This window comes from Chiloscyllium plagiosum, unplaced genomic scaffold (genome assembly GCF_037043375.1).
Source record: "Chiloscyllium plagiosum isolate Xiang-an unplaced genomic scaffold, Cpla_swu_hap1 HiC_scaffold_18, whole genome shotgun sequence".
Taxonomy (NCBI): domain Eukaryota; kingdom Metazoa; phylum Chordata; class Chondrichthyes; order Orectolobiformes; family Hemiscylliidae; genus Chiloscyllium; species Chiloscyllium plagiosum.
The window spans coordinates 9,800,352-9,827,506 of NW_028270156.1; the positions used below are offsets into that span (position 1 = coordinate 9,800,352).

The 27,155-nt window shown below is 38.5% G+C and overlaps 1 protein-coding gene across 9 annotated transcripts in view; it reads left to right on the top strand.

Moving 5' to 3' along the window:
• gas2a (growth arrest-specific 2a) overlaps positions 1 to 27,155 on the top strand; it is a 245,497-nt gene that overhangs the window by 75,124 nt on the left and 143,218 nt on the right. For 6 of the 9 annotated variants that reach the window (XM_043705415.2, XM_087996286.1, XM_087996287.1 and 3 more), the window contains one exon: positions 663 to 828. In XM_043705415.2, the coding sequence (XP_043561350.1) occupies positions 687 to 828 (142 nt within the window). In that variant the 5' untranslated portion in view covers positions 663 to 686. The other 3 variants (XM_043705418.2, XM_043705414.2, XM_043705421.2) reach the window with 3 other exon arrangements.

Below are 27,155 nucleotides of genomic sequence, written 5' to 3' on the forward strand. Positions count from 1 at the left end.
GCTCCTTCCTGAGAAGATGGAATGAATGCTCTACTGTGCAGGCTTATGTAAAACCCCACTGTTCGTTTCGAGGGGAGTGATTATGCCTTACAATCCTGTTGAAAAAGGAACAGACTGCTGCATGCCATTAGGCATGCTGTAAACTGTACTAAACCAGGTCACTGTTTTTGATAATGCTGCTTAGAACTTGAGATGTAAGCTCACATTCAGGTACAAAAAAGACTGTTCTGGAACAGGAAAAACAGTCTAACTGGAAGTTTCTTTTGCAAGCGACATTGTTAGTGTTATATGTAGCCAAATTCTGCTGTTTGGGAACACGGTAAAACTTAAAATACTGCATTTAAAACTTAAAAATATTGTATCCACTTAAAATAAGTAGTTTGATTCTTTTTTTAAAAATGATGTAAACCTTTTTTGATCGTCAAGTTAATGCTGAAATCAGATGCTCGATTCTTTACTATGAGTGAGTCTAATCGTAATTTATGCTATATTACGTTGGAATCAATATGCCTTTTTTTGCTTCTTTGTTTTTGCATTCATTTCAATTATTGAGAAATAAGGAGTAGAATATTTCTGAACAAAAATAAAGTTTGTGCATGGCACATCATCACCTGTTGTCCTTTCTACAGCATCATGGACACTTTATTTTTCTTTCCTGCTAGATAAGAACAAGTGGATAAGAAAAGATGTGCAGCACATTCAGCCCAAAGGAGCCGGGGCCAAGCCTGTCTGATGTGCATCAATATAGTCAGTGGCTGGCGAGCAGGCATGAAGCTAGTTTATTACCAATGAAGGAAGACTTGGCTCTATGGTTGACAAATTTACTAGGTAAGATTACACTTTTAATGTTAATTCAGATAATTGTTGAAGATTGAACTATTTTAACCTTGATAAAAACAGTCCAGCCATTGAGCAGAACTCTCCCAGAATAATATCTGCTTATGTGAAGTACAGTGTAAACATACTAAAATATTACAGAGGAAATATCCTAGTCATTCATCTAGTTTGTTCCAGAAATGGATTCTATTTTTACAATAGTCTTGGTGGTAGTTGAATCTTTACATTGTTCTATATTTCCAATATATAGTTTGATTTTTAATTCTAAATATACACATATCACATAATTAGTTAGAATTTTTAACTTACTTTTGTAGAATTATTTTGGTAGCAAGCCTGAGTCATTAAATTGAATATTGTAGTTTAGATTTATGTTACACCAGATCCCGTGCCTCATTCATTTTTTATGGAGTTCAATTCCTGTATATCTATAGGTCTTACACATTATCAGTAAAATCACCAAGTCTTTTTGTCTTGAAAAACTGAGTAAAGTTTTGCACTCTAAATTCTTGTTTATGTGTGAGGAATGTCATTGGCAAGTCTACTTGTTTTATTAACATTTACAGTGTAGTTAACTTGCAAGTTTCAGAAGTTTTGGACAATGGTTTCCATCTTGAAGAAGCATCCATGCACAAGTCATTATGACGACCAGATAGCATGACTCAGCATTGGCTAGAATTAATTAATTAAAGTTCGATGCATGTGCTTTTAAAGATCTAAGTTCAACCATTTAGTTGGTGGGGAAGACTGGAAAGCAGATTTTTCTCTGCCTTGCATTTGGCCACTAGCATCCTTCATTACAGGTGAAGATTAGAAAGCAGTGAAGACTTGCTTTGTGAGCTTTCTGCCTGCAGTATACCCAGGATCTCCAGTCTTTTTGTTACAGTATTCTTAAATTAATCTCCACCTGTAGTAGGTCCATAGTTCCTTGAAAGCAGAGCACAGGTAGATAGGATAGTGAAGATGACATTTGGTATGCTTTCATTTATTGGTCAGAGCATTGAGTCTTGGAGTGGGAGATCATGTTGCAACTGTACAGGACATTGGTTAGGCCACTTTTGGAATATTGCATGCAATTCTGGACTCCTTCCTTTCAGAAAGATAGTGTGAAACTTGAAAGGGTGCAGAAAAGATTTACAAGGATGTTGTCAGGATTGGAGAGCTACAGAGGGATGCATAGGCTGGAGCTGTTCTCCCGAGAGCATCGGAGGTTGAAGGGTGACCTTATAGAGGTTTATAAAATCATGAGGGGCATGGATAGGTTAAATTAATAAGGTCTTTTCCATGGGGTGGTGGCATACAGAACTAGAGGGCATAGGTTTAGGGTGCGAAGGAAAAGATATAAAAGATATAAATGGGATGTAAAGAGGAATGTTTTCACGTAGTGGGTGGTGCATGTATGGAATGAGCTGCCAGTGGAAGTGGTGGAGACTGGTACAATTACAGATTTTAAAAGGCACCTCAATGAGTGTATGAATAGGAAAGGTTTAGAGGAATATGGGCCAAGTGCTGGCAAATGGGACTGGATTAAGTTAGGATATCTGAGTTGGACCAAAGGGTCTGTTTCTGTGCTGTACATCTCTATGACTCTATGACAGACTGACCATTGGCTTTGGAATATGACGAAGGATGCTTTTACTTTTCTCTTTCGTTTTGCCATGTACAGAATTAAACAAGTATAGAAATAGGGAACAAAAGTAGGCCACTTAGCCGTTTGTGTCTGTTTTTCCATTCAATGATATCATGGCTGATCTGATTTTGACTGCAATTTTACATTCCTGCCTTCGCCTCAATAATCTTTTATCCCTTGGTTATCAAGAACCTACCTACCGCTGCCTGAAAAATATGTAAAGGTTCTGCATCCACAGCCTTAAGAGGAAGGGAATTCCAAACACTCATGACACTTAGTGAATTTTTTTCTTCATCTCTGTCTTAAAAGAGTGACCCTTTATTTTTAAATTACCCCTAGTTCTAGGTCCTCCCAGAAAAGGAAACGTCTTTTCCTCCCCTACCCAGTCAGTCACTTAATAAGATTAGATTAGATTACTTTTAGATTAGATTACTTTACAGTGTGGAAACAGGCCCTTCGGCCCAACAAGTCCACACCAACCCGCCGAAGCGCAAACCACCCATACCCCTACATTTACCCCTTACCTAACACTACGGACAATTTAACATGGCCAATTCACCTAACCTGCACATCTTTGGACTGTGGGAGGAAACCGGAGCACCCGGAGGAAACCCACGCAGACACGGGGAGAATGTGCAAACTCCACACAGTCAGTCGCCTGAGGCGGGAATTGAACCCGGGTCTCTGGCGCTGCGAGGCAGCAGTGCTAACCACTGTGCCACCGTGCCGCCCACCATAACTTATATAATTCAATTATATGTAATTTTATGTATTGAAATTAAATTGCATCTGACTCTTCTAAACGCCAGAGGACACAGGCCCAGTCTGTCTTGCCTCCCCTCATTAGACAATCTGCTAATTCCAGGCATTAGTCTAGTAAACCTTCGCTGAACTGCTTCCAATGCATTAATATCCTCCCACAAGTGTAGTGACCAGTACTGTACTCAGTACTCCACATGTGATTGCACAAATGCCCCGTCTAACTGAAGTATTACCTCCCCATTCTTGAAGTCAATTCTCCAATGTACCTTTCTATTAACATTTCCTGAGTACTCACTGCATCTGCAAGCTAAACCTCTGCAATTCATGCACTAGGACACACAAATGTCTCTGCAATAAAACAAAGAACTGCTGCTACTGGACATCTGAAACAAAGCATAAATTGCTGGAGAAACTTAGCAGGTCTGGCAGCATCTGTGAAAAGAAAGCAAAGTTTTGAATTAATGCTTTGAGTCCAGTGACCCTTCTTCAGATTCAGTTCTGATGAAGAATCACCGGACTAAAAACGTTAACTCCTTCTCAGTTTCTTTTATGTAATTTCTGTTAGTGTTTCAGATCTCACTGCATCTCAGATCCCTGCAATCTCTCACTCTAGATCTTTTCTTATTCTTCTCCCAAAATTAAGGATTTGTCACATTCCCTCATTATACTCCATTTGCCAGATCTTTGCCAACTTGCTTAAACTTCAGTATCCATTTGCATGCTCCTTATGTACTATTCACAGACTCTCCTATCTATCTTTGTATTATCAGCAAATTTAGCTACCATGCCAATGGACACATCACCACATTATTTGTATAAATTGTAAAGTTGAGGTCCCATCACCAACCTCTGTAATACACCACTGTGACATCCATCCAGCCGAGAAAATACCCATTTATTTCAATTCTCTGCTTCCTGTTTGTCAGCTAACCTTTTATATTTGCCAACATGTCACCCCTAAAGCCATGACAATTTATTTTCTGCAGTATCCTTTGATGTGGCACCTTATTCAATATCTTCTGAGAATCTAAATACAATACATCCACTGATGTTTCCTTTATTTACAGCATAAGTTCCATTTTCAAATAACTCCAATAAATTCACTCAATATTAATTCCCTGTGACATAACCATATTGGCTGTCCAATTACCAAAACTTTTTCAAGCATTCTGTTACAATTTAAAAATAATATCTTCCAACATTTACCCTATCACAGACATTTACATAACTGGCCTGTAGCTTTCTGCTTTCTGGCTCCCTCCTTTTTTTGAACAAAGGAGTTTATTAGCTATTTTTCAATCTAATGGACCTTCTCCAAAACCAATGTGTGTTAGAAAATTAAGATCAATGCATCAACTATTTCACTGGCTATTTCTTTTAAGATCCTCGAATGAAATCCATCAAGACCTAGGGACTTAGCAAATTTCTGACAGCTTACTCAGTACTCCTGAATAAATTGTAATTTTATTGAGTTCCTCCCTTGCTTTCAATTCCTGATTGACATCTATTTCTCGGATATCATTGTATCCTTTAGAAAGGATACTATTGCAAAATATATATTCAATTCCTCTGCCATTTCTTCATCCTCTATTATTAATTCCCTCAATTTATTTTCTATAAGACCAAAAACTTAATTTGTTAATTCTTTTTTAAATATTGGAAGAAATGTCTCTTAGCTGTTTTCTTGGTTTTTTGGGCAACATTTCTCTTGTATTCTCATTTTTATTCTCTTACTTATATTTTAATTCATTGTTGTATTTTGTATTCACTCTAACATTCTGACCTGCAGCATATCTTCACAATTAATGTCTTTTCTTTAAGTTTGAAAGTATCTTTGACTTTTTCATATTTGGTGGAGTATATATATGTCTCTGTTCTGTGCTATCTGAAAGATCCCTTTAATGTTTCCCACTAAATCTCTATTGTCCAATCCCTTAAGCTACAATGCCAATTCACTGCCCCCATAATTGCTGTTGTTTAAATTAATTCCCACATTTCTTTTCTTTAAACTGTATGTAAAATTCATTCATGTTATGGTCACTGTAACCCCGGGACATTTGCACAAGTGGTTAGTAATTCGTTCTATCTTATTGATTAATACAGGGTCCAGTCCAGCCTACTATCTGTTTGGTATCTGTGATGGTACTGTTGCTTTAAGAGGTGTATTTTGTCCTTTTTTAAAAAAAGAGGTTTTAAGGCAGAGGTAATGAGCAGTCTACCATAGCCACTAGAGTAAACAGTTTGTGAGGTCATGTTCTTTTTTAAAGTTGGAACAATAGAAGCAGCCTGAATAGATGTGATCAAGCTCTCATAGAACCAGAATTTTCAGTTTTAGCTTTTGGCAGCTGCTGTTGGAGTTTTGAAGAAGTGGAAGCATTTTTATTCTCTTTCTTGGTTGCAGTCAAAAGCTGGGGGTTCTCTTTCTGCAGTTTGAGACAGCTGCATTTGAGACATCCTGTTTTCTGAATTTGATTTTTGCCAAAGTTGTGTTTTTGGGAATAGTTAATTAGCAATAATTGCTGTATCTACTATTCTGTTAAGTATTCCAATAGAGTTACATTATTTCAATTCCTTCTTTCATTTGTTGCATTTTAACAATAGTGGATGAACAAAGTGTATTTTGCTTTAAATCTGGTAATGTGACCAAGAAATTGCATCTGGAATGCAACACCTTACATTTACCTTAAAGGAAGACAATGTTAGGGTCTAGACAATCTTCTGAATGTTTTGAGGAGGTTCGGTCTGATCCACAACAGTGCCCTAACATTGGACACTTACTGGCTCCAGATAGGACCTGCCTGAAGGCAGCTGATGAAATAGACTCCTAAGCCAATTACAAATTTCCCCAGTATAGTGGAGGTTATGCAGTTAAATTCTGAGCAATTCGCCAGTGCTACATTTAAGGTTTCAGATTGTTGCATTTCAGGAGAGCTATAATGCAAGAGCAGAAATGTACGACTGAGGCTGTATAAGGCTGTGGTCAAACTGCATTTCAAATATTGTGAGCAGTTCTGGGTGCTTAATCTAAGCAAGGACATGCTGGTATTGGAGGATGTGCAGAGAAGATTTTCAAGAATGATCCTGAGGCTAAAGGGCTTTATATATTAGGAGTGGTTGAGGACTCTGGATCTGTACTCAGGGGAGTTTAGAAGGATGAGGAGTGATCTCATTGAAACTTACAGAATACTGAGAGGTCTGGATAGAGTGGATGTGGAGAGGATGTTTCCACAAATAGGAGAGACTAGGACTGAGGCCACACCCTCAGATTGAAGGGAAAACTCTTTAGAATTGAGACGAGGAGGAATTTCTTCAATCAGAGGGTGGCGAATCTGTGAAACTCATTATCACAGAAAGCAATGAGGGCTAAGACTTTGAGTGTATTTAAGACAGAGATAGATAGGTTCTTGATTAGTAAGGGGATCAAAGGTTGCAGGAAAAAGGCAGGAGAATGGGGATTGAGAAATATATCAGCCATGATCGAATTTTGGAGCAGACTCAATGGGCTGAATGGCCTAATTCTGCTCCTATATCTTATAGTCTATGATCTATGGTCTACGCCCTGTAAGAAAACCCAAAGCAAAATCTTTGGTGCTTAAAATGAAGGCTGCAGGCCTCTGGACAAGCTTATTACTTGCAAATTCTCATTTCAAATAATTGGTTGATTTAGCGCAGTTGATCCTCCTGAGGTGGCATTCCCATGTCATTTACCACTCATATATATTTTTCAGAAAATTCGTCCTTAGAACTATGCACTTTAAACCTTATTTCCCGTAAAAATGATTTGACCACATGCAGTATAACTTTTAAAATCATAAGTGAAAGTCCTGAGAAAAATGGTTCCAGATAAAATCAGAATTCCAGGGTCTACTGAAGGAAAGACATATGTACAAATATTACAACCTGCCTTTCCTTCTCTTCAGAGATGCTTCGCATTTCCACATGTATAATTGTATTCTTTAATGTTATATTTTATGTTGCATTACAGATTTCTATGATTGGCTAATTACCTTTTAAGGTAGGAAATTCCTTGCAGATTTGCTCTGTCTCCCACTGTGAATCTGATGGGAGACTTACACCTTCTTAGATAATGGTAGAGTTCCAGATGTGTCAGGCCTTTACTTTTTTTGGGTGGGAGTAATTTCCTGGTTGCATCCTGAGAAATAAAACCTTCAACTGTCCCTTGAAAGTCAGATGTGAAGGTAAGGAAATGCTCAGGATAACAGACTCCCATACCAAGAGTTCCTCTTGCTCTGAATAGTCCCCACACCATGAATAGAGGCTAGTGGGCCAAGAGAATGGCAGTATACTGGAATATACAAAAACCAGAACCCTGAACACCAGAATAACACATTCAACCAAATCCTAGGTTGGTCACATCATCCAGGAGCTGAAGATATAACAGTTAGAGTTTGGGCAGTTGCAGAGTGTGGAGTATAGGATGAGGCAATTTGCCCTAGTGAGGTGATGGTCCGTTAGAAGTTCTCAACTGACCTAAGTGTGTTAACCGAAGTAGGCCTTTGGCCTTTGAATCTGCTGTAGCAATCAACAGGATCAAGGCTGATTTTTTGTCTCTACTTTCCTGCACCGTCCCTTTTTTAATACCCTAATACCCAAAAATCTATCTTCTTCTGACCTGAATATATTCAATACATCAGCATCCAGATCTCTAGGTAGTAGAGAATCTCTAAGATTTGCAACTCTTTAAATGAATAAATTCCTCCTCATCTGACTCATAAATGGCTGATGTCTTATTCTGAGTTGGAACCTGTGTTTGAGATTCCCAACCAGAAGAAACATTTTCTCAGCATCTATCCTGTCAAGTCCTTGAAGAATTTTATATTTTTCATAGAAATCGCCTCTTATTTTTCTAAATCCAGGACTATGCCAAGGCTACTCACTATTTGCATACAGGAAAGTCAGTCATTTAAACACTTGTTGCCATTCCTCCAGGGAGGTAAAGGATTCTAAGGATGTATTTGAAATTACATTTTCATCTACTTGTTGCAGCTAACTGAGGGATACCCTACTTGTAGCTCAGCAAACTCTGGCTGCATGAATACTTTCGGACAACATCAGCATAATCCTGGTTGGGATAATAACCTGAGAAATTAAGGCCGAATAATTTCATATCTGTGTGACCGTGTAAATCCTATCTATAAAGTGATCTCGTCACAAGTGAGGTTCTATTTGATTTGGTTGTATTTACGGGATAGATAAATCTTGCAAAGGTTTATTTTATTTTTAGAGACTTTACTCTCTAGTTATTTATCACCTCTTTCCTATCAGATAAAATAAGTTTGAGAAATTTGGTAAAATTGGGAAATTGAAGAATTGCGCTTGTCACCCTGCAATTGTAATCAAAACAAAAAGTTAATTGCTTTGTTCAACTTGGCAATCAATAATTTTACTGTGTGCTGTTCAGAAGGAAGAGTCTTGGTGGGTCATATTTTGTTACACTTATTGTCAAAAATAGTTCAAATTTCTATTTAAGAGGATGTAGAGAGCTGGCACAGATGGTTTCCTTATGTGCTTTAACATTCTATGACCTTTTAAGTATGGTGGCTGGCTGCTGAGTGTCAGTGCAAACAATATGACATTCAGACAGCTTTACATCACCTTATGCTTTTTCATTACATAGTGTTAGTTATGTAACATCTGTTGCTGCAGTAGCCCGATTTGTCCTGCCTATTTCCAAATCCATTTGTGTGTGGGTGTAGATGGTTATCACCCTTGGAGCTGACGGTTTCAGCCATGTATTCGTCAGTTATGCACCTTTTTCTAGATATTCCCTCATCATGTGTGTGGGAGAAGATATGTGTGCAGTAAAGTTAGTGAAGCCCTGAGTCATCATCTTCTCCCAGTGGTCTACCAATACATTGAAGAAATATGAGGTTGGAATGTTCTTTTCTTGAGATGAACTTTGAAGGCAGACCTAATGCAGGAAGCAAGCATGGGCCTGGGTTGAGTTTTCATTCTTCTCAGCTTATATGGCTGCAATGGTAAAATGCCAAATTTTATGGGCAGGGAGATATTAAGCCCCCAGGACCTTCTAAGTTCCAAGATCCAGATGACATGTTTTAAAATTCTCGTAGCTAACACTTTACCCTCTGCAAGTCAGGAGCATCACTCAATTCCTGCTCATCACCTCCATTCAAACTTGAAATTTCAGTGACCGACAAACATTGGCACCAGGATTTAGTGGCGTCTCACTAATTTTTCTCAAAGCTATCCAGGAGGCAGGAGAAATTCTTTTGCCAATGAATTGCAATAAGATATCAACCTAACTGATTAAATCAGCCTGGACGCAGGTGGCTTGCAGAGATCACTGCCCAGCTCAAAAAAACCTGGCTTTCATGCTGTAAGAGGGTGAATGATCTGCTTTGCTCTGCCACGGAATGTACCCATGATGTGGAGGTGTCAGTGCTGGACTTAGGTGAACAAAGTTAAAAATGACGTGACACCAGGTTATAGTCCAGCAGGTTTATTTGAAAGTACAAGTTTTTGAAGAGCTGCTGCTTCATCAGGTAGCTAGTGGGACAGGATACATAGGACACAATTTATAAGTAAAGGATCAAAGTGTCATACAACTGATGTGATGTATTAGACAAACCTAGATGGCTGTTAAGTCTTTAATCACTGAGAATGGAGATGCAAGTCTTGATTGATTAATATGTAAATCCCAGAATTTCTTTCAAGTCATTGCCCTGAGATAACTTAAGGTTTTATCAGTATATATAAAAAAAAGGCAACCTCCAGGTTGGTACACAGATAGACTCTAACCTTATACCTTTAATGCATTGTCTGAGCTGAGATGGCACCTTTTTTATATACGGATACAACCTTAAGAGGGTGCAAAGGAGATTTACCAAGATACTGCCAGGGCTGGAGGATCTGAACTTCAAGGAAAGATTGAATAGACTGGGGTTGTTTTCCTTGGAGCAGTGAAGGTTGAGAGGGAGCTTGATAAATGTTTTTAAAATTGTAAAGAGTTTAAATAGTGGATAGGAAGGCACTTCTTCCATTAGTAGGGAAATCATTAAGCAAAGGCATACATTTAAGGTAAAAGGTAGAAAGTTACATGGAAAGTTTAGGAGAAATCTTTTTTACTAAGTGAGTGATGGGAGTCTTGAACTCATTGCCTGAAAAGGTGGTTAAATCAGAAATTCTCATAATACTTAAGCACATAGCTTCCAGGGCCTTAGGCCAAACACTGGAAAATTGGATTAATGTAGTCAAGTCTTTGTGGATTGGTGCAGACATGATGTGCTGAATGGCCTCCTTCTATACTTCAATAGGCAATGAATCTATGAGTTTGCCTACCATCATGTCATTGGCCTTTCATCACAACTAGGAGAATGTATCTGAGAGATTTTCATTAAAGGGTTGCATGGGACAAAGACACAACTCAAAAATGGCTTTTTGAGTTGAGTCGCCCTCTGAGCTCAGCCGCTTATACCTTCCCTGGTCAGTGTGGCTGTCTCGCATGAACAGGCTCATTAACTGGTCAGGCTTCAGCCATAACACTGCATGTGTTTAACAACATTAAACCAGATTGATACTTTTTATGAGCCAATTACCATGGAGACTGCTTACATTGTAAGCATTTGAGCAAAGAAATGCTTTGTTCATGAAATAGTTAAGAAATTGAAATAATTTGTAGTCACTGGAGCTTGAAGAAAAACATCTACCTCAGTGGGTTGACGCCTCATATGTATAGTCAGGTTTGTGAATACGTGTTGTCCCATTTTTGATGAGCTTACATTTGTAAATGTAATTACAGTCAGTTGTGGTGGTAATGATTATTCATAACATGCTAATGAATGCAAAAAAGGTTAGAAAAGCCAACACTTGAAAGTTTCTGAGGACTTTAACTCATCAACATGAAAATGAATTTTAGATTCCCGCACAATAATATTTCCCCAATTGCCTCTTTAAAAGATCCAAGTGACCAATCAAAATCCCAACCAGAAACCCTACTGATATTTGGAGTAAAATATTTCTATACTAACAATAACAAGTGATCATCAACCTACTGTATTGTTGTTAAATCAATGTGGTTTGTGGATACCCTTTAGGATTGTCCTTACCTGGTTTGGCTGAGTTACAATGTGGTAGCTGAAATTATCCAGCAAACCACTCAGTTGTACATCAAGCACAATTTGAGATCGATAATGAATGTTGACAGGGACATCCTGTAAGTGAGCTGAATAAGGACTTGTTTCATGTTAGGGTACAGGGGTTCTATTGCAGCAGTTTGAACAATGGTGAGATATACTTCAGTTGGATAGCAATTGTGCTACCACAGTTTCCAATGCAAGTGTCAATGTATACGGTATACACTACACTGTGCATTGCATTGCTAAGAAGTCTTTGCTTTCCAGATGTGGTTAGTGACTCCTGCATACTCATGGTAATATGTTGGAGAATGCTGTGAATGGACTGAAGTGATACCAATAGACAACTGCACTAGAAAAAAAATGTTTGTTTTATAAGGTGGACCTGTGATGTCTTCAGCTGTAGGCTCTACAATCGAGGAAAGATAAGGCCTGACCCCCGGGCCAGCAGCTTTTCCATTATTGTTCTCAAGTGTTTCTTCTTTCTCATGCTCAGTGATTCAGGTATTCTAGGCGTTTTGACATTTGATATATCCCATAGGCTAAGTCTACCTTTCTTGCTCTTTGTGACAGGCAGTCCAAGTGAATACAATACGTGGTAAAATCTTTGTGTTATTAAAGACCTCTGTACCTCCGAATGTGAAATGCATAAACCAAAAAAGAACACATCAGAATGCTGGTTGCGTTGTAATTTCTGTTTTCGATTCAGAAAGTTATGGGTTTTGAGTTGAGATTTGAAACTGAACTGCGTTATTTGAGCAGGCATGTTAAGTTGACTGCATGGGTAGTGGCTTATGAAGTTATGGAATTGTCAATGTGATTCCAAGAACATGTGGCTGCTTTCTATAAATTTAACTTTGACCTTGTATATAATGCCTGAATGTCTTAGCAGAAAACAGGAGTATCAGTCACAAAGTATCTATTTAAACTTTAGTTATTGAGTAACAACAATCAATGGAGCTATTTGAAAGCATACCAAGTGGATAATTTGTGTATCATGTTACAGAATCATAGAGTCATACAGAACAGAAAAATACCCTTTGATCCAACCAGCGCACACCAACCATAATCCCAAACTAAACTAGTCCCACCTGCCTAAGCTTGATCCATATCCCTCCAAACATTTCTTATTCATGTGTACATCCAAATGTCTTTTAAATGTTTCACCTGTACCTGCATCCACTTCCTCCTCCTGTTCAGACCGCACATAGAGTCATAAGGTTGTATAGCACGGAAACAGACCCTTCAGTCCAATTTCTTCATGCCGACCAGATATCCTAAATTAATCTAGTCCCATTTACCAGTATTTGGCCGGCATCACTCTAAACCCTTCCTATTCATATACCAATCAAGATTCCTTTTAAATGTTGTTAGTGTACCAGCCTCCACCATTTCCTCTGGCAGCTCATTCCATCCACACAGCACCCTCTGCATGAAAAAGTTGCCCCTTAGGTCCCACTTAAATCCTACCCCTTTCACCTTAAACCAATGCTCTCTAGTTCTTTAAATGTTGCAGTTGTACCAGCCTCCATCATTTCCTCTGGCAGCTCATTCCATACACGCACCATCCTCTGCGTGAAAAAGTTGCCCCTTTGGCCCCTTTTAATTCTTTTTCCTCATAACTTAAACCTAAGCCCTCTAGTTTTGGACTCCCCCACTCCAGGAGAAAGACCTTGGCTATTTACCCTATCCATGCCCCTCATGATTTTATAAACCTCTATAAGGTTATCCCTCAGCCTCCGACGCTCCAGGGAAAACAGCCTCAGCATATTCAGCCTCTTTCTATAGCTCAAACCCTCCAACTTTTGCAACATTCTTATAAATCTTTTCTGAAGCCTTTCAAGTTTCACAACATCCTTCTGAGAGCAGGGAGGACAGAATATTACATAGTATTCCAAAAGTGGCCGAACCATTGTCCTGTATAGCTGTAAATGACTTTCCACCTCCTGTACTCAATGCACTGACCAATGAAGGCAAGCATATCAAACACCTTCTTCACTATCCTATCTAACTGCAACTCCACTTTCAAGGAACTATGAACCTGCACTCCAAGATCTCTTTGTTCATCAACACCCCCCAGGACTTTACCGTTATGTGCTTAAGTCCTGCCCTGATTTGTCTTTACAAAATGCAGCACCTCGCATTTATCTAAATTACATTCCATCTGCCACTTCTTGGTCCATTAGCCCATTTGATCAAGGTCCGGTTGTACTTTGAGGTAAACTTCTTCACTATCTGCCACTCTCTGCAAAGAAATTGCCCTTCATGTCTTTTTAAAATCTTTCTTCTCTCACCTTAAAAATATGTGCCCTAGACTTAAAATCCTCCACCATAGGTAAAAGGCAACAGCAATTTATCTTGTATATACCCATCATGATTTTACAAACCTCTATAAGGTCACCCCTCAACTTCCTACGCTCTAGTGAAAAATGTTCCTGCCTATCCAACCTGTCCTTATAACACAAATCCTCCAGTCCCAGCAATATCATGATAAATCTCTTCTGAAACCTCTCCAGCTTAATAATATTCTTCCTATAACAGTGGTCAGAACTGGACACAGTACTCCAGAAATGGCCTCACCAACATCCTGTACAACCTCAACATAGTGTTCCAACTCCTATAATTCAACGTCCTCTTAACCACCTTATCTACATGTGGTGCAAACATCAAAGAATTATGTACCTGAACCCCAGGTCTCTCTGTTCTATAACACTACTCAAGACTCTACTTTTAATTGTATAAGTCCTACCCTTGTTTGTTTTGCCAAAATGCAATTACTTTGCATTTATACAAATTAAATTCCATTTGCCATTCTTCAGCCCAATGGCCCAATTGATCAAGATCTCTTTGTGATCTTAGATAACCTTTTTCATTGGAGATATTAAGGACTGCAGATGCTGGAATGTAGAGTTGATAAAATGTGGAGCTGGAAAAAGCACAGCAGGTCAAGCAGCATCAGAAGAGCAGGAGAGTCGAATTTCAGACAGGACCCTTCATCTCCTGCTCTTCTGATGTTGCTTGGCCTGCTGTGCATTTCCAGCTCCACATTTTATCAACTATAACCTTTTTCACTGTCCACTATACCACCAATTTTGATGTCATCCTCACATTTATTAACCATGCCTTCTGTATTCTCATTGAAATTATTTATATAAGTGACAAACAAAAGTGGACCCAACATCGATCACTGTGGGACACCACTGGTCACAGGCCTCCAGTACAAGAAACAACCCTCCACCATCACTCTCTGTCTCCTCCCATTAAGACAACTTTGTATCCAATTGGCAAGCTCACCCTGAATATGTGATATATACAAGTGAATTTCCCATGTATACATGGTTATTTGATGGGTTAATATTATAATATTTAACCCAACCTAGATACATTCTGCACCTTATAACTCAATGAAGAAATTTCAATGTGTTAATTGATCATTTCTGTATATCTATTTAGCTAATATTTTCCTGGATCTCTAATTCAAATACTCATTCAATATCTTTACGCAAGCATAAATCAACATATTAACTGTTCTTATTAGAAATCTATTACCTGCATCAATTTCTACTGTTTGGAAAACATATTTTAATCTTTAGTCATGCATAAGTGATGGTTACTGTATATTCTATTCTAAACATTAAAATCTCAACTAAATAACTTTAGATTATATAAATTTTTAATCCATTTAACAATTACAAGTTCTGAATTTAGGTTGAATTTAGCTCAAATCTCACCTTCAAATTATAGGGTATAATTAGCTGAGTGTTTAATCAACAGGACAAGACTTCTCATTCGGCTGAAATAAATTGTTTCTGCTTGTGACGAAACATACAGATAAATTCCAGTCATTGATTAGATTTGCTGATAACAGCATCACACTAAATGGCAGCATTCAGTAATTAATTTGTTGAGATCATATTTAAATGCTATAATTTTTTGCAATCATAGTGACAGAAGGAAGTTTTGTGGCACAGTAGTTGCATTTCTGCCTCTGAATTCTCTTAATGTTCCACTCCAGAAATTGAAAGTGACTTCATAACCTGGCCAGATTGAGTGTCAACTTGTAATGCCAAATAAGAGTGGGAGAGACTCTTGATCAGCCAGGTAATGGAGAAGGAATTGGAGCCTACATCATGATTATCCAGAGATCCAGGCTTCAACTTACATACAAAACTAAATGCTACCAAAGCAACCCAGATTCCCTGGGCGCTGATTGGGCTCAGTTGATTGGATGGCCAATATGGATCAGATGGCTGCCAACAGTATTGGGTTTGACCCTTGTAGCAGCCAGTGTAGATTCAGTACATGTCCCCTTGCCCTACCCTTGGTAGATGTTGTGATGCTGTGAACCGGACCTCCCTTTGGGCAGAGAACAAACCTGACAACATAAAAACCGAATGAAATGCAGATGCTGTAAATCAGAAGCAAAAATAGAAATTGCCAGAAAAACTCAGCAGGTCTGGCAGCATCTGTGGAGAGAAATTAGAATTAACGTAATATAACGTAATAAACATTTCAAATCAAGTGACCTTTCCTCAGAACTGAGGGTTATTGAGTTATATTATGTTAATTCTGATTTCTCTTCACAGATGCTGCCAGATCTGCTGACTTTCCAGAAATTTGTCTTTTTGTCACCTGAAAACATAGTTTGATATCATTAGGATATTTCTAAATCCTATATTAAACATATTTCTGTGACTCTTCGTAATAACTTGAATGATGCATTAAAGAGTAGCACTCTTACACTCTTTTTATCTGTGAGGAGCTAAACATATTTCTTTCAATTCTTATTCTGTTGATCAGACCTTATACATTTGAGATTTTTTTATCTTCTAGCATATTTCTTTGTTAATTGATCTCTTATTCTGTGTAGCTTCCAATCTTTACAAAAAGTTGAATCCATTTGTTTTTAAAATAATTCTTAGTATGGAGCCATTTTGTTTACGTGCTTGATTAACAGAAAAACTCTTGAAGAAATTCACAAAACATTCAATTTCAAGAATGATTTTACTGATGTATAGACTGATATATAACCAAACACTTGCTTTTCATGATGAATACTTTCTGAAATGGTGGTTTAATGGAGGTTTCTTCCAAACTCTTAAAGAAACTGATTGAATCTTAACTTTCCATTTTTCCCCGGAGATCATGAATCTGGAGTCCACATTTTTGTACATGATTTGTTTCACTGAATGTTATATTCATCAAAGAGAGTGATATTTGCACTCGCACAAGGTACATGTACAGTATTTTCTAATCAACCTATTTGGAAATGCATGACATACATTTGGAGCAGGTAGTACTTGAACCCAGACCTCCTAGCCCAGAGGTAGGGAAAAATACATGGTACATTGTATATTTTCACATTTTCAATATCAAGCACCTGCAAATTAAAAGAAACTTCAACTCTGTTTAACATTTTGAAGGATTCTCACCACATTTCCTACTGCCCAGCATTTCAATATAGTAAAACGTGGCAGTCTCTAACTGTTCCATTTGATAGGTATTACAGTACCTATTATCACAGAACTCATATAAAATTCTTCAACATGCCTCTCATGTTAACACCTTTTAATGTATAATTCCAAATAAGCTGTTAAAGAGAATTTATTGGATACGATAAACACAAGTATTTATATTTGGCACATTTTTGTAACCAAAAATTTTATGTGTAAAGAGAGACTGTCTTTGCATCCAAGAACCACTCCACAATGTCCACTGAATGAGAACATTTAAGTCTTGTGTTAAACTAGTTCTCAGGACCTGGAAATGGATCGCAATTCATTGAATATCTGAAGAAACAGAATATAGCTGGGTGAAAGGATTTCATTTAAGAGGAGGAAGAGGCTCTTAACTGGGGATCAGCTGAAGGAAGATGGAAATTTTTTTATTATCCCAATTATACTACGGGTTATTATAAATCACTTTCAGTAATATCACTGCTAAGAATGCTTTTAATAGAATTCTAGATAACAATACTTGAACCGATATACATTTGTTTATTTTTTAATCAAACTGGCTATCCTTCTGTTCTATTTGATGATAATATATATTTTGGTAAAGAATGATATTACCTTTTGCAGGAATGAAATGCAGGCAGCTGAAAGTTGACACTTTATAAATTTTTCTTTGGCTGCAGATGGGATAGGCAGCAAGCCAGCTAAAGACTGGTCAGTTAAACACAGATAAATAAATAGGACTTTAGAGTATTATGGAACAAATAGAAACAATAACTTCAAAGATAGAAAATGTGCTATTATTATTCTTGAACTGTTGAACAAACAAGGAGCATTAAATAGCATTTAATATGAATGACACTTTAATAGATTAAAATGTTAAAATTTATTACCTCCAGTTCTCGGCAGTATTTGTACTGGCATTCATCCTGAAAGAGAATCCAAAAATCTGCAATGTGGAATGCAATTATTGAGGATGAGAATTTTATTCTTGCTGTGCAGTCTCAAGGTGAATTTTTCACAACTATAGGAAATCAATTGTATTCATTTTCAGCAAAGCCCAAAAACAGAAAGTTGCATTATCTGGTTTTCTATTATTTTTCCTGAGGAAGAATTATCCTGTTAAAGTCAAAAATCCGTCTTTGAAACTAGTTGTTGATACTCCAATTAATTTATATTTCTAAGCAGTTAGAGATAATATTCTAAATATGTCCCTTTGGTATGGTAAAACAAGTATTGTGTTGAGTGCTATTGATTTCTGTATCAACATAAACAAATTATAGCTTTGCAAAAGGCAAGTGAAGTTACTTCCTGCCAAAAGACAATTATTAGGTTACAAAGAAATGTCACTGGTCAGGTTGGACATTTTGATATGAGTGTCATACTTACTTGAATTTCCAACATATTAGTTGCAATATATTTTGAACTGTTCAAAATTTGGATTTACACTGAGTTTTGCACCAATAAACTAAATATAACTTCAGTTGTATATGCAAAATATATATCCGCAAAGCGTATCATTAGAAGTGAGGAATGGAATCATCTAAGGGGTAAATCCTATGGTTATTTTTCTTTTACTACTTTAAGAATAATGCTACTCATTCATCAGCTATGTTTAGAAAGGCTAGCCATTTTTCAATCTTGTTTTGAGGATCTAAACTCTGCTGGCAAGCCCAACATTTATTTCCCATTCCTAATTGTGTTTGAGAAGATGATGATGATGTAATTATTCCCAATAGCACAATTAAGGAACGGGGTTCCAGTATTTTGACTCAGTGAATGAATGGCAATTTAGTTCCGTGTCAGGATTGTGTGTGACTTGGAGGAGAACCTGCAGGTTGTGGTGTCTAAATGTATCTACTGACCTTATCTCAACATGGTAGAGCTCATGCTTTTGGAAGACATCATCAAAGGAATCTTGGCAACTTGTTGCAGTGCATCTTGTAGCTGGTATACCATGTTGCCACATTTTGACAGTGGTACAAAATTAAACACTCAGATGATACTGTTCAGAAAGTTGCTTCGTTTGAATGATGTGAACGTTTTGAGTATTATTGGGATTGCACTTATCCAGGTAAACAGAGCATAGTCGTTCACCTTCTTAACTTGGGACTTGTAGGTGGTGGGCAGTCTTTGGGATGACAAACAATGGGATAATTGCTACAGAATTACAAATTACTGTTTGCAGCAACAGTATTTGCATTGTTGGTGATGCCTAGAATATTGTTGATGGTGATGTGGAATATTGAGGAGAGTTCATGAAATTCTCTTGTGATGGAGATGTTCATTGGTTGGTACTTATGTCCAAAGAGTGTAACTTGTCACTTATGAATTATTGCCAGAATGTTGTCCAAGTCATGCAGGCTAGGAATGCTTCAATATCTGAAATAATAAAATAACATGAATGGATTATAATCGGATCCCCTTTCTGGGACAATCCTAGATCTGATATACTTCTAGGATGATTCCCTCAACAATTGGTAGAGTATTAAGAATCTCAAAGATACTAAATAAGACTGAAAGTCTGAACTCCTTAAATACTTGTAGTTGGCTGTGAGAATTGTCAACATATAGATAGCTCTCTTAAAAAGGTTCAGACAGATTATAATATCTTGGACCTGGGAATAACTCCTCAGTAATTTAACCCTGTACCAAAGAGACTAAAGAGTAATGTACATGGATTAATGATCCAGAAGACCATTTTGATAATTTAAATTGTAAATTTCATAGCTGTTTATTAAAGAACTAAACATGTGATTCACTATATAATGAAAATAGTCAATAAGAACATGAAAAAATACTACAAAAAACACTTTTATTTTTCTTAGACTGTCTTGTTTTAAAAATCAATTATTGTTACAGCAAAACGTTTTAAATAAGATATCTACCAATTATTAAAGTAGCATTTACCTTAATTCCTGGGTGAAGACTTATAGAATTAGTGACCCAGATCGGGAGAGAATTATTGTCACTGAACACCAATAATTGTAACTTTACTGTGAGAGCTGCTGAGTTTCAGCAAATTGAAAATTCCAATGATGCTTTCAAAGTTTATTTTCTTTCTTAAGGTTGAATCACTAATTTCTTACATATAAAGGTGGCAACTTAACTGTAATTAAATTCAGCCTCATTATGTACCAAGTAGGGTGAATATCAGTATTAATTTCCAGATAGATTTGTCTTTCTTTGATTTCTAAGAAACTTTTATTTCCATGTAAAACCTATCCATCATTGATTTTAAAGAGTTCAGACTCCGAGGGTTCATGATGTCCAAATTTTACTTAATTAGCTGGGAGATGATGGGAAGTGGTATTTGCTGGTCCAGTCACCCAGGTAATGTTCTGGAAGCCCAGGTTCAAAGCCCACCGTGGTAGATAGTGGAATTCAAGTTCAATAACATCTTGAATTAAAAGTCTAATGATGACTGTGAAACCATTGTTGATTACCATAAAGTCTACTCATGCCTTATTGGGAAGGAAAGCTGACATCCTTAACTGATCTGACCTACACGTGACTCCAGACTCCCAACAATGTGGTTGACTTCTAACTGTCTTCTGTAGTGGGCTAACAAATTATTCAGTCATATCAACCACTAACCAGATGGTGAGGACCTGGGCACCAGAAACTATGAAAGTAACCTCAGCCCTGTCAACCCTGTGAAGTCCCCTTGCCAAAATTTGGAGACGAGAGCCAAAATTGGGAGAACTGTTTCACAGGTTAGCCAAGCAATAGCCTGACACAGTCTCAATAACACCATCACCATCCCTGGATATTCCTGTCTATTCAGCAGCACAGACTCAGCAGAGGTGATTTCAGCGATATACAGTTGCAGGGAAATCTAGAAGTTCTCAACATAGACTCTAGACTCTATGAATTCTCCTAACATCAGTTCAGACATGGGCAAAGAAACCTGCTGACTTCGATGTTACAGTGTCTCTCAGCCAATGATCCAGTACTCCTCCATGTTGAATACCACCGAGAGAAAATGTTGAAAATGGCAACAGTGCAGAATGTACTCACCAAGAATGGCTTAGCAGCACATTACTAAACAATGTAGCTGAATGCTAAAGAATATTGCTAGTCACCTGGGTATATGACAGATGATGTGAGAACCAACAAGAAGGAAAAATGCACTTGACCTCATCCCACCAACCTGCCTGCCATAGAGGCATTTGTTCGTGGCAGTATTGCTGAGAGTGAGCACTGCACAGTTTCTGTGGACATGAAGTCCTATCTTCACATTGAGAGCACCCTCCACTATATTGATTGGTAATACCACCTTCTCAAAAGCACCAGGGATGGGCAATAAATGCTGGCCCAGCTAGTGATCCTCATATCCCATGAATGAATTTTTAAAAAAGCTGGCTTTCTTTTGAGATTATAATACAGTTTTTGAGTTAGAATAACTTTGTAAAGTTTCTGTTGATTCTGGTTTAGGCCAGTATAAAATAATATTAGCACAAAATAATCTTATTAATTGCTGGACTGCAGTAGCCATCCTGGTGGCAAAATGATTTGCTCTGTGAATTTGCATTTGGATCCATCTTGTTAGGGAGTTTCTTTTTGCTGTAGGAATAGGCAAATCCTTTCATGCAAGGGCTCATGGCTATGCAGTATAGACAGTATTAAGCCTTTTAAAGAGCTTAAGATTTCTTTCTTTCAGGAAAAAGACCTGACATTAACCGAAATAATTCTTCAGAGGCTGACATCCCATCACCAATCACCTTTCATTTACAAATGCATAGCCTTTGACAATTGCCTCTCACTGAGTCAATACCCCTTGACAAACCTCCTTTTATATCCACTAGGTCTCTTTGATTGGACCACATTAACAGCCCCAATCAGGGAACTCGTATTCTTTGATGTTCAGTTGGCTGACTTTGTTATAAGCACCACATTAACCTTAAAATTCCTCAGTATGGCCAGATTTCTTTACATGGACACTTACACAAGATAGAAGTGAGAAGGACTTTTCAAGGATAATTGGACTAGGCATATTTTTGATTTGATTTGATGCCAAGTTGCAACTGAGCCTTTTTTCTGGTATACTTTATATTGTTTCAATATAACTGTCTATCTTGATATCATTGTTGAAAAGCTGCAGAATAGTTCAAGCCAAGCATTCTTTATCCTTTCTGATGAGAAAAACCCAGAATATTTTAATTCTGTAGAAGGCCTTTGCTGAATGCCTGCTTGTGTTACAGTGTCTTGTGATGACATTGTAAAATATCATGCCCTCATTTCAAACTGAATGCAGAGCATTCAAAATATATTTTTACATTCTCCCCGGAGTAATTGAAAAATTAGGATAACAGTTTGCAATTGTACACAACTCCTGATGTTGGAAAAATGTATCAGAATGCTTTATATGTCTGAGCATGAAATGGAACACTAATAAAACTAAAAGTATTGGTAAAAGTAGAATTTCTATACAGGGCTAAACCAGCAGCACAAGTAAGTGTTCAGAAAGCTTCTGTAGGCTGATAGGGAGGATGCAATGCAAAGAGATTTTGGGAAGGGAATTCAAGAGATGTAAAGGCTGAATGAACATGAGCAACAGCCATTCAAGGCTGAGAAAGAATCAGACAAATTGGGATATAAGCTAAGATGGACTTGTATTGATAGCTAGACCACCCCAACAAATACTTGGGAGAAGAGTCTGATAGAATGTACATAAGCCAAGCCTCAGGAAGTCCTCAAATATTGATGAAAATAAAGAGCAGTAAATGCTGGAGATCAGAAGGAAGCAAAAACAGAATTGCTGGAGAAACTCAACAAATCTAGCAGCATCTCTGATAATAGAGAAAATATATAGATAGCTATCTATCTATCTTAATATCTCTCGATATAGATAATAGAGAAAATAGTGTTTATGGACCTTCTAGAGAAGGGTCACCAAACTCGAAACATGGACTCTGTTTTCTTCACAGGTGCTGCCAAACCTGTTGAGTTTATTAAGCATTGAATGCTCCTTTGCACTGAGATAATGAATGGTAAGGAAATTGTGATGAGCTGAAACAAAAAATTGAAAATTAATGTGAAGGGCATTCATGTATTGCGTAATCATGAAGATCATTAGAAAATGAAACAAAGTATTATTCAACAGAAAGGATTGCTGGTGGATTATCACAGGTAAAGGGTTGGCTGGAAAATGGGAAGCCTTCAAAAATGAGATAACAAGAATCCGGAGACAATATGTTCCTGATTGGGTGAAGAGCTGAAAATGTGTTGCTGGAAAAGCGCATCCAAGGAGCAGGAGAATCGACGTTTCGGGCATGAGCCCTTCTTCATTAATGAGGAGAGTGTGCCAAGCAGGCTAAGATAAAAGGTAGGGAGGAGGGACTTGGGGAAGGGGCGTTGGAAATGCGATAGGTGGAAGGAGGTTAAGGTGAGGGTGATAGGCTGGAGTGGGGGTGGGGGCTGAGAGATCAGGAAGAAGATTGCAAGTTAGGAAGGTGGTGCTGAGTTCGAGGGTTGGGACTGAGACAAAGTGGGGGAAGGGGAAATGAGGAAACTAGAGAAATCTGAGTTCATCCCTTGTGGTTGGAGGGTTCCTAGGCGGAAGATGAGGTGCTCTTCCTCCAGCTGTCGTGTTGTTATGGTCTGGAGATGGAGGAGTCCAAGGACCTGCATGTCCTTGGTGGAGTGGGAGGGGGAGTTGAAGTGTTGAGCCACGGGGTGGTTGGGTTGGTTGGTCCGGGTATCCCAGAGGTGTTCTCTGAAACGTTCCGCAAGTAGGCGCCCTGTCTCTCCAATATAGAGGAGGCCACATCGGGTGCAGCGGATGCAGTAAATGATGTGTGTGGAGGTGCAGGTGAATTTGTGGCGGATATGGAGGGCAAGGCTGATAGGTGTAAGGAATGCTGGATGACTAGAGAAATTGAGGTTTTGGTCAAGAATAAGAAGGAAGCATATGTCAGGTATAGACAGCAGAGATCTAGTGAATCCCCAGAAGAGGATACAGACAGTAGGAGTATACTTAAGAGGAAAGTCAGGAGGGCAAAAAGGGGCCATGAGATGGCTTTGGCAAATAGGGTTAAGGAGAATCCGAAATGATTCTACAAGTACATTAAGGGCACAAGGGTAACTAGGGAAAGAATAGGATGTCCTAAAGATTAGCAAGGCAGCCTGTGCGTGGAACCACAGGAGATGGGGGAGATACTAAATGAGTATTTTGCAATAGTGTTCACTATGGAGAAGTATATGGACGATAGAGAATGTGATGAAATAAATATTGATATCTTGAACATGTCCATATTAGAGAGGAGGAATTGTTGGACATCATAAAGCACATAAAAGTGGATAAATCCCTGTGACCTGATCAGGTGTACCCTAGAACTCTGTGGGAAGCTAGGGAAGTAATTGTTGGGCCCTTTACTGAGATATTTGCATCATCAATTGCCACTGATGAGGTTCCGGAAGACTGAAGGTTGGCTAATGTGGTGAACTATTTAAGAAATGTAGTAAGGAAAAACCAGAGACGTATAGACTGGGGAGCCTGACATCGGTGGTGGGCAAGTTGTTGGGAGCAATCCTGAGGCATAGGATTTACATGTATTTGGAAAAGCAAGGACTGATTAAGGATATTCAACATGACTTTGTGCATGGGAAATCATATCTCACAAACTTTAAAGAAATAAGGAAGAAGATTGATGAGGGCAGAGCGGTGGACGCGAGCTATATTCAGTAAGGCATTCAACAAGGTTCCTCATGGTAGACTGGTTAGCAAAATTCGATCACATTGAATACAGGGAGAACTAGTAATTTGGATACAGAACTGGCTCAAAGGTAGAAGACAGAGGGCAATGGTGGAGGGTTGCTTTTCAGACTGGAGGTCTGTGTCCAGTGGTGTGCCACAAGGATCGGTGTTGGGTCCACTGCTTTTCGTCATTTATGTAAATGATTTGGATGTGAACATAGGAGGTATATTTAGTAAGTTTGCAGATGACACCAAAATTGGAGGTGTAGTGGACAGCAAAGAAGGTTACCTCAGAGTACAACAGGATCTTGATCAGATGGGCTGAAAATGTGTTGCTGGTAAAGCACAGCAGGTCAGGCAGCATCCAAGGAACAGGAGAATCAAAGTTTCGGGCATAAGCCCTTCATCAGATGGGCCAATGGACAGAGAGATGGCAGATAGAGTTTAATTTAGATAAATGTGAGGTGCTGTACTTTGGAAAGGCAAATCAGGACAGGACTTACATACTTAACGGTAAGATCCTGGGGAGTGTTGCTGAACAAAGAGACCTTGGAGTGCAGGATCATAGTTTCTTGAAAGTACAGTCTCAGGTAGATAGGATCATGAAAAGGCGTTTAGTATACTTTCCTTTATTGGTCAGAGCATTGAGTACAAGAGTTGGGAGGTCATGTTGCGGTTATACAGGATATTGGTTAGGTCAGTTTTAGACTGTTGTATGTAATTCTCATCTCCCTTCTATCGGAAGGACGTTGTGAAACTTGAAAGGATCAGAAAACATTTACAAGGATGTTGCCAGAGTTGGAAGGTCTGAGCTATAGGGAGAGGCTGAATAGGCTAGGGTTGTTTTCCTGGAGTGTTGGAGGCTGAGGGGTGACATTATAGAAATTTATAAAATCATGAACGGCAAGGATAGGATAAATAGACAAAGTCTTTTCCCTGGGTTGGGGGAGTCCAAAACTAGAGGGCATGAGTTTAGGATGAGGGGAAAGATTTAAAACGACCTATGGGGCATTTCTTTCACGCAGAGAGTGGTGCATATATGGAAAGAGCTGCCAGAGGACGTGGTGGAGGTTGGTACAATTACAACATTTAAAAGGCATCTAGACCGGTACATGAATAGGAAGGGTTTAGAGGGATATGGGCCAAGTGCTGGCAAATGGGATTAGATTCATTTGGGACATCTGGTCGGCATTGACAAGTTGAACAAAAGGGTCTGTTTCCATGCTGTACGTCTCTATGACTCTATTCACCCTCCAGCCCAATTGCTATCAATTCATGTTTCTGTCCAACTGTCTTCTCTTTTTATTTCTGCTCTATGCCTACCTATCATTTACATGTTACCCCTGCTCCCCCCCAAAAAAAAAAACTATTTTCTGGATATAAACCAACATTTTCCTAGCTACCATCAGTTCTGAGAAAGGGTCATCAGACACAAAAAGTTATCCTTGATTTCTCTTCACGGATGCTGCCTGACATGCTGAGCTTTCCAGCAACTTGTGTTTTTGTTTCTGATTTACAGCTTCTGCAGTTCTTTTGGTTTTTAGTAAACCTGTGCCTTCTGGTCTTAGACACATCTGCCATCGGGAAAAGATTCTCACGATCTACCCCATCAAATAATTTTATACACCTCATTCAGATACCCCTCACAGCCTCCTTTGCCCAGCCTATCCAGCCTATCCTCATAACTGAGACATTCCATCCCAGGCAACATCCTGGTGAATCTTCTCTGCACCCTCTCCAATTTCTACCATATACAACTGGTACAGTAAAAAGTGAGACAGCATTCCTCCAGGACCGAAGGTGCTACATGGACAGCACAAACTACATGATCATACAAATGGCAGCATAAAGTGCATAAGAAGTGCAAACTACACAAATTACAGTGTAATAAAAGAATGATAATTAATAGACATTATTCGAGCAGCGATTCAAAGTCGTGCAAATAATTTCAGATGGTAAAAAGTCTGATCAGATAGTGTTAAGAAGCCTGATGGCTTGAGGGAAGAAACTGTTGCACAGTCTAGTCGTGAGAGAATGAATGCTCCGCTATCTTCTGCACGATGATAGGAGGGAGAAATGATTGAGTGAGAGGTGTTTGGGGTCTTCCACAAGGTTTCCAGCACTAATCACTGTGGTACATTGCTTTCAATCACAAAGATAAAACTGAAAATTACCCCTTTGCCTTCTAATTATAAGCTACTTTTCGCATCAGTTTGCCAACTTCCATGTATCCCATGGGATCTTAACTTTTGGACCAGCCTTCCATGTGACCTCGTCAAAGGCCTTATTGAAATCCATTAAACCACAGCAAACACTACCCTCATCAATACATTTAGTCACATTTTCAAAAATCTCAGTTAAACTAGTCAGACAGGATCTCCCTCAAACGACTCCATGCTGACTATACCCGATTAGTCCCTGCCTTTCCAAGTGCTGATTAATTCTGTCTTTCAGAAATGTTTTTCAATAATCTCCCTACCATTGATGTCAGACTAACTGGTCTGTAATTACCTTGCCTTTTTCTGCAGCCCTTCATTGACAAAAGACCCACATGAGCTATCCTCCAGTCATCTGGTACTTCACTTGTGGCCAACAAAGTATTAAGCAACTCCATCAGTGCCCCAACAACCTCCTACCTTTGTCTCCCAAAGCAGCCTGGG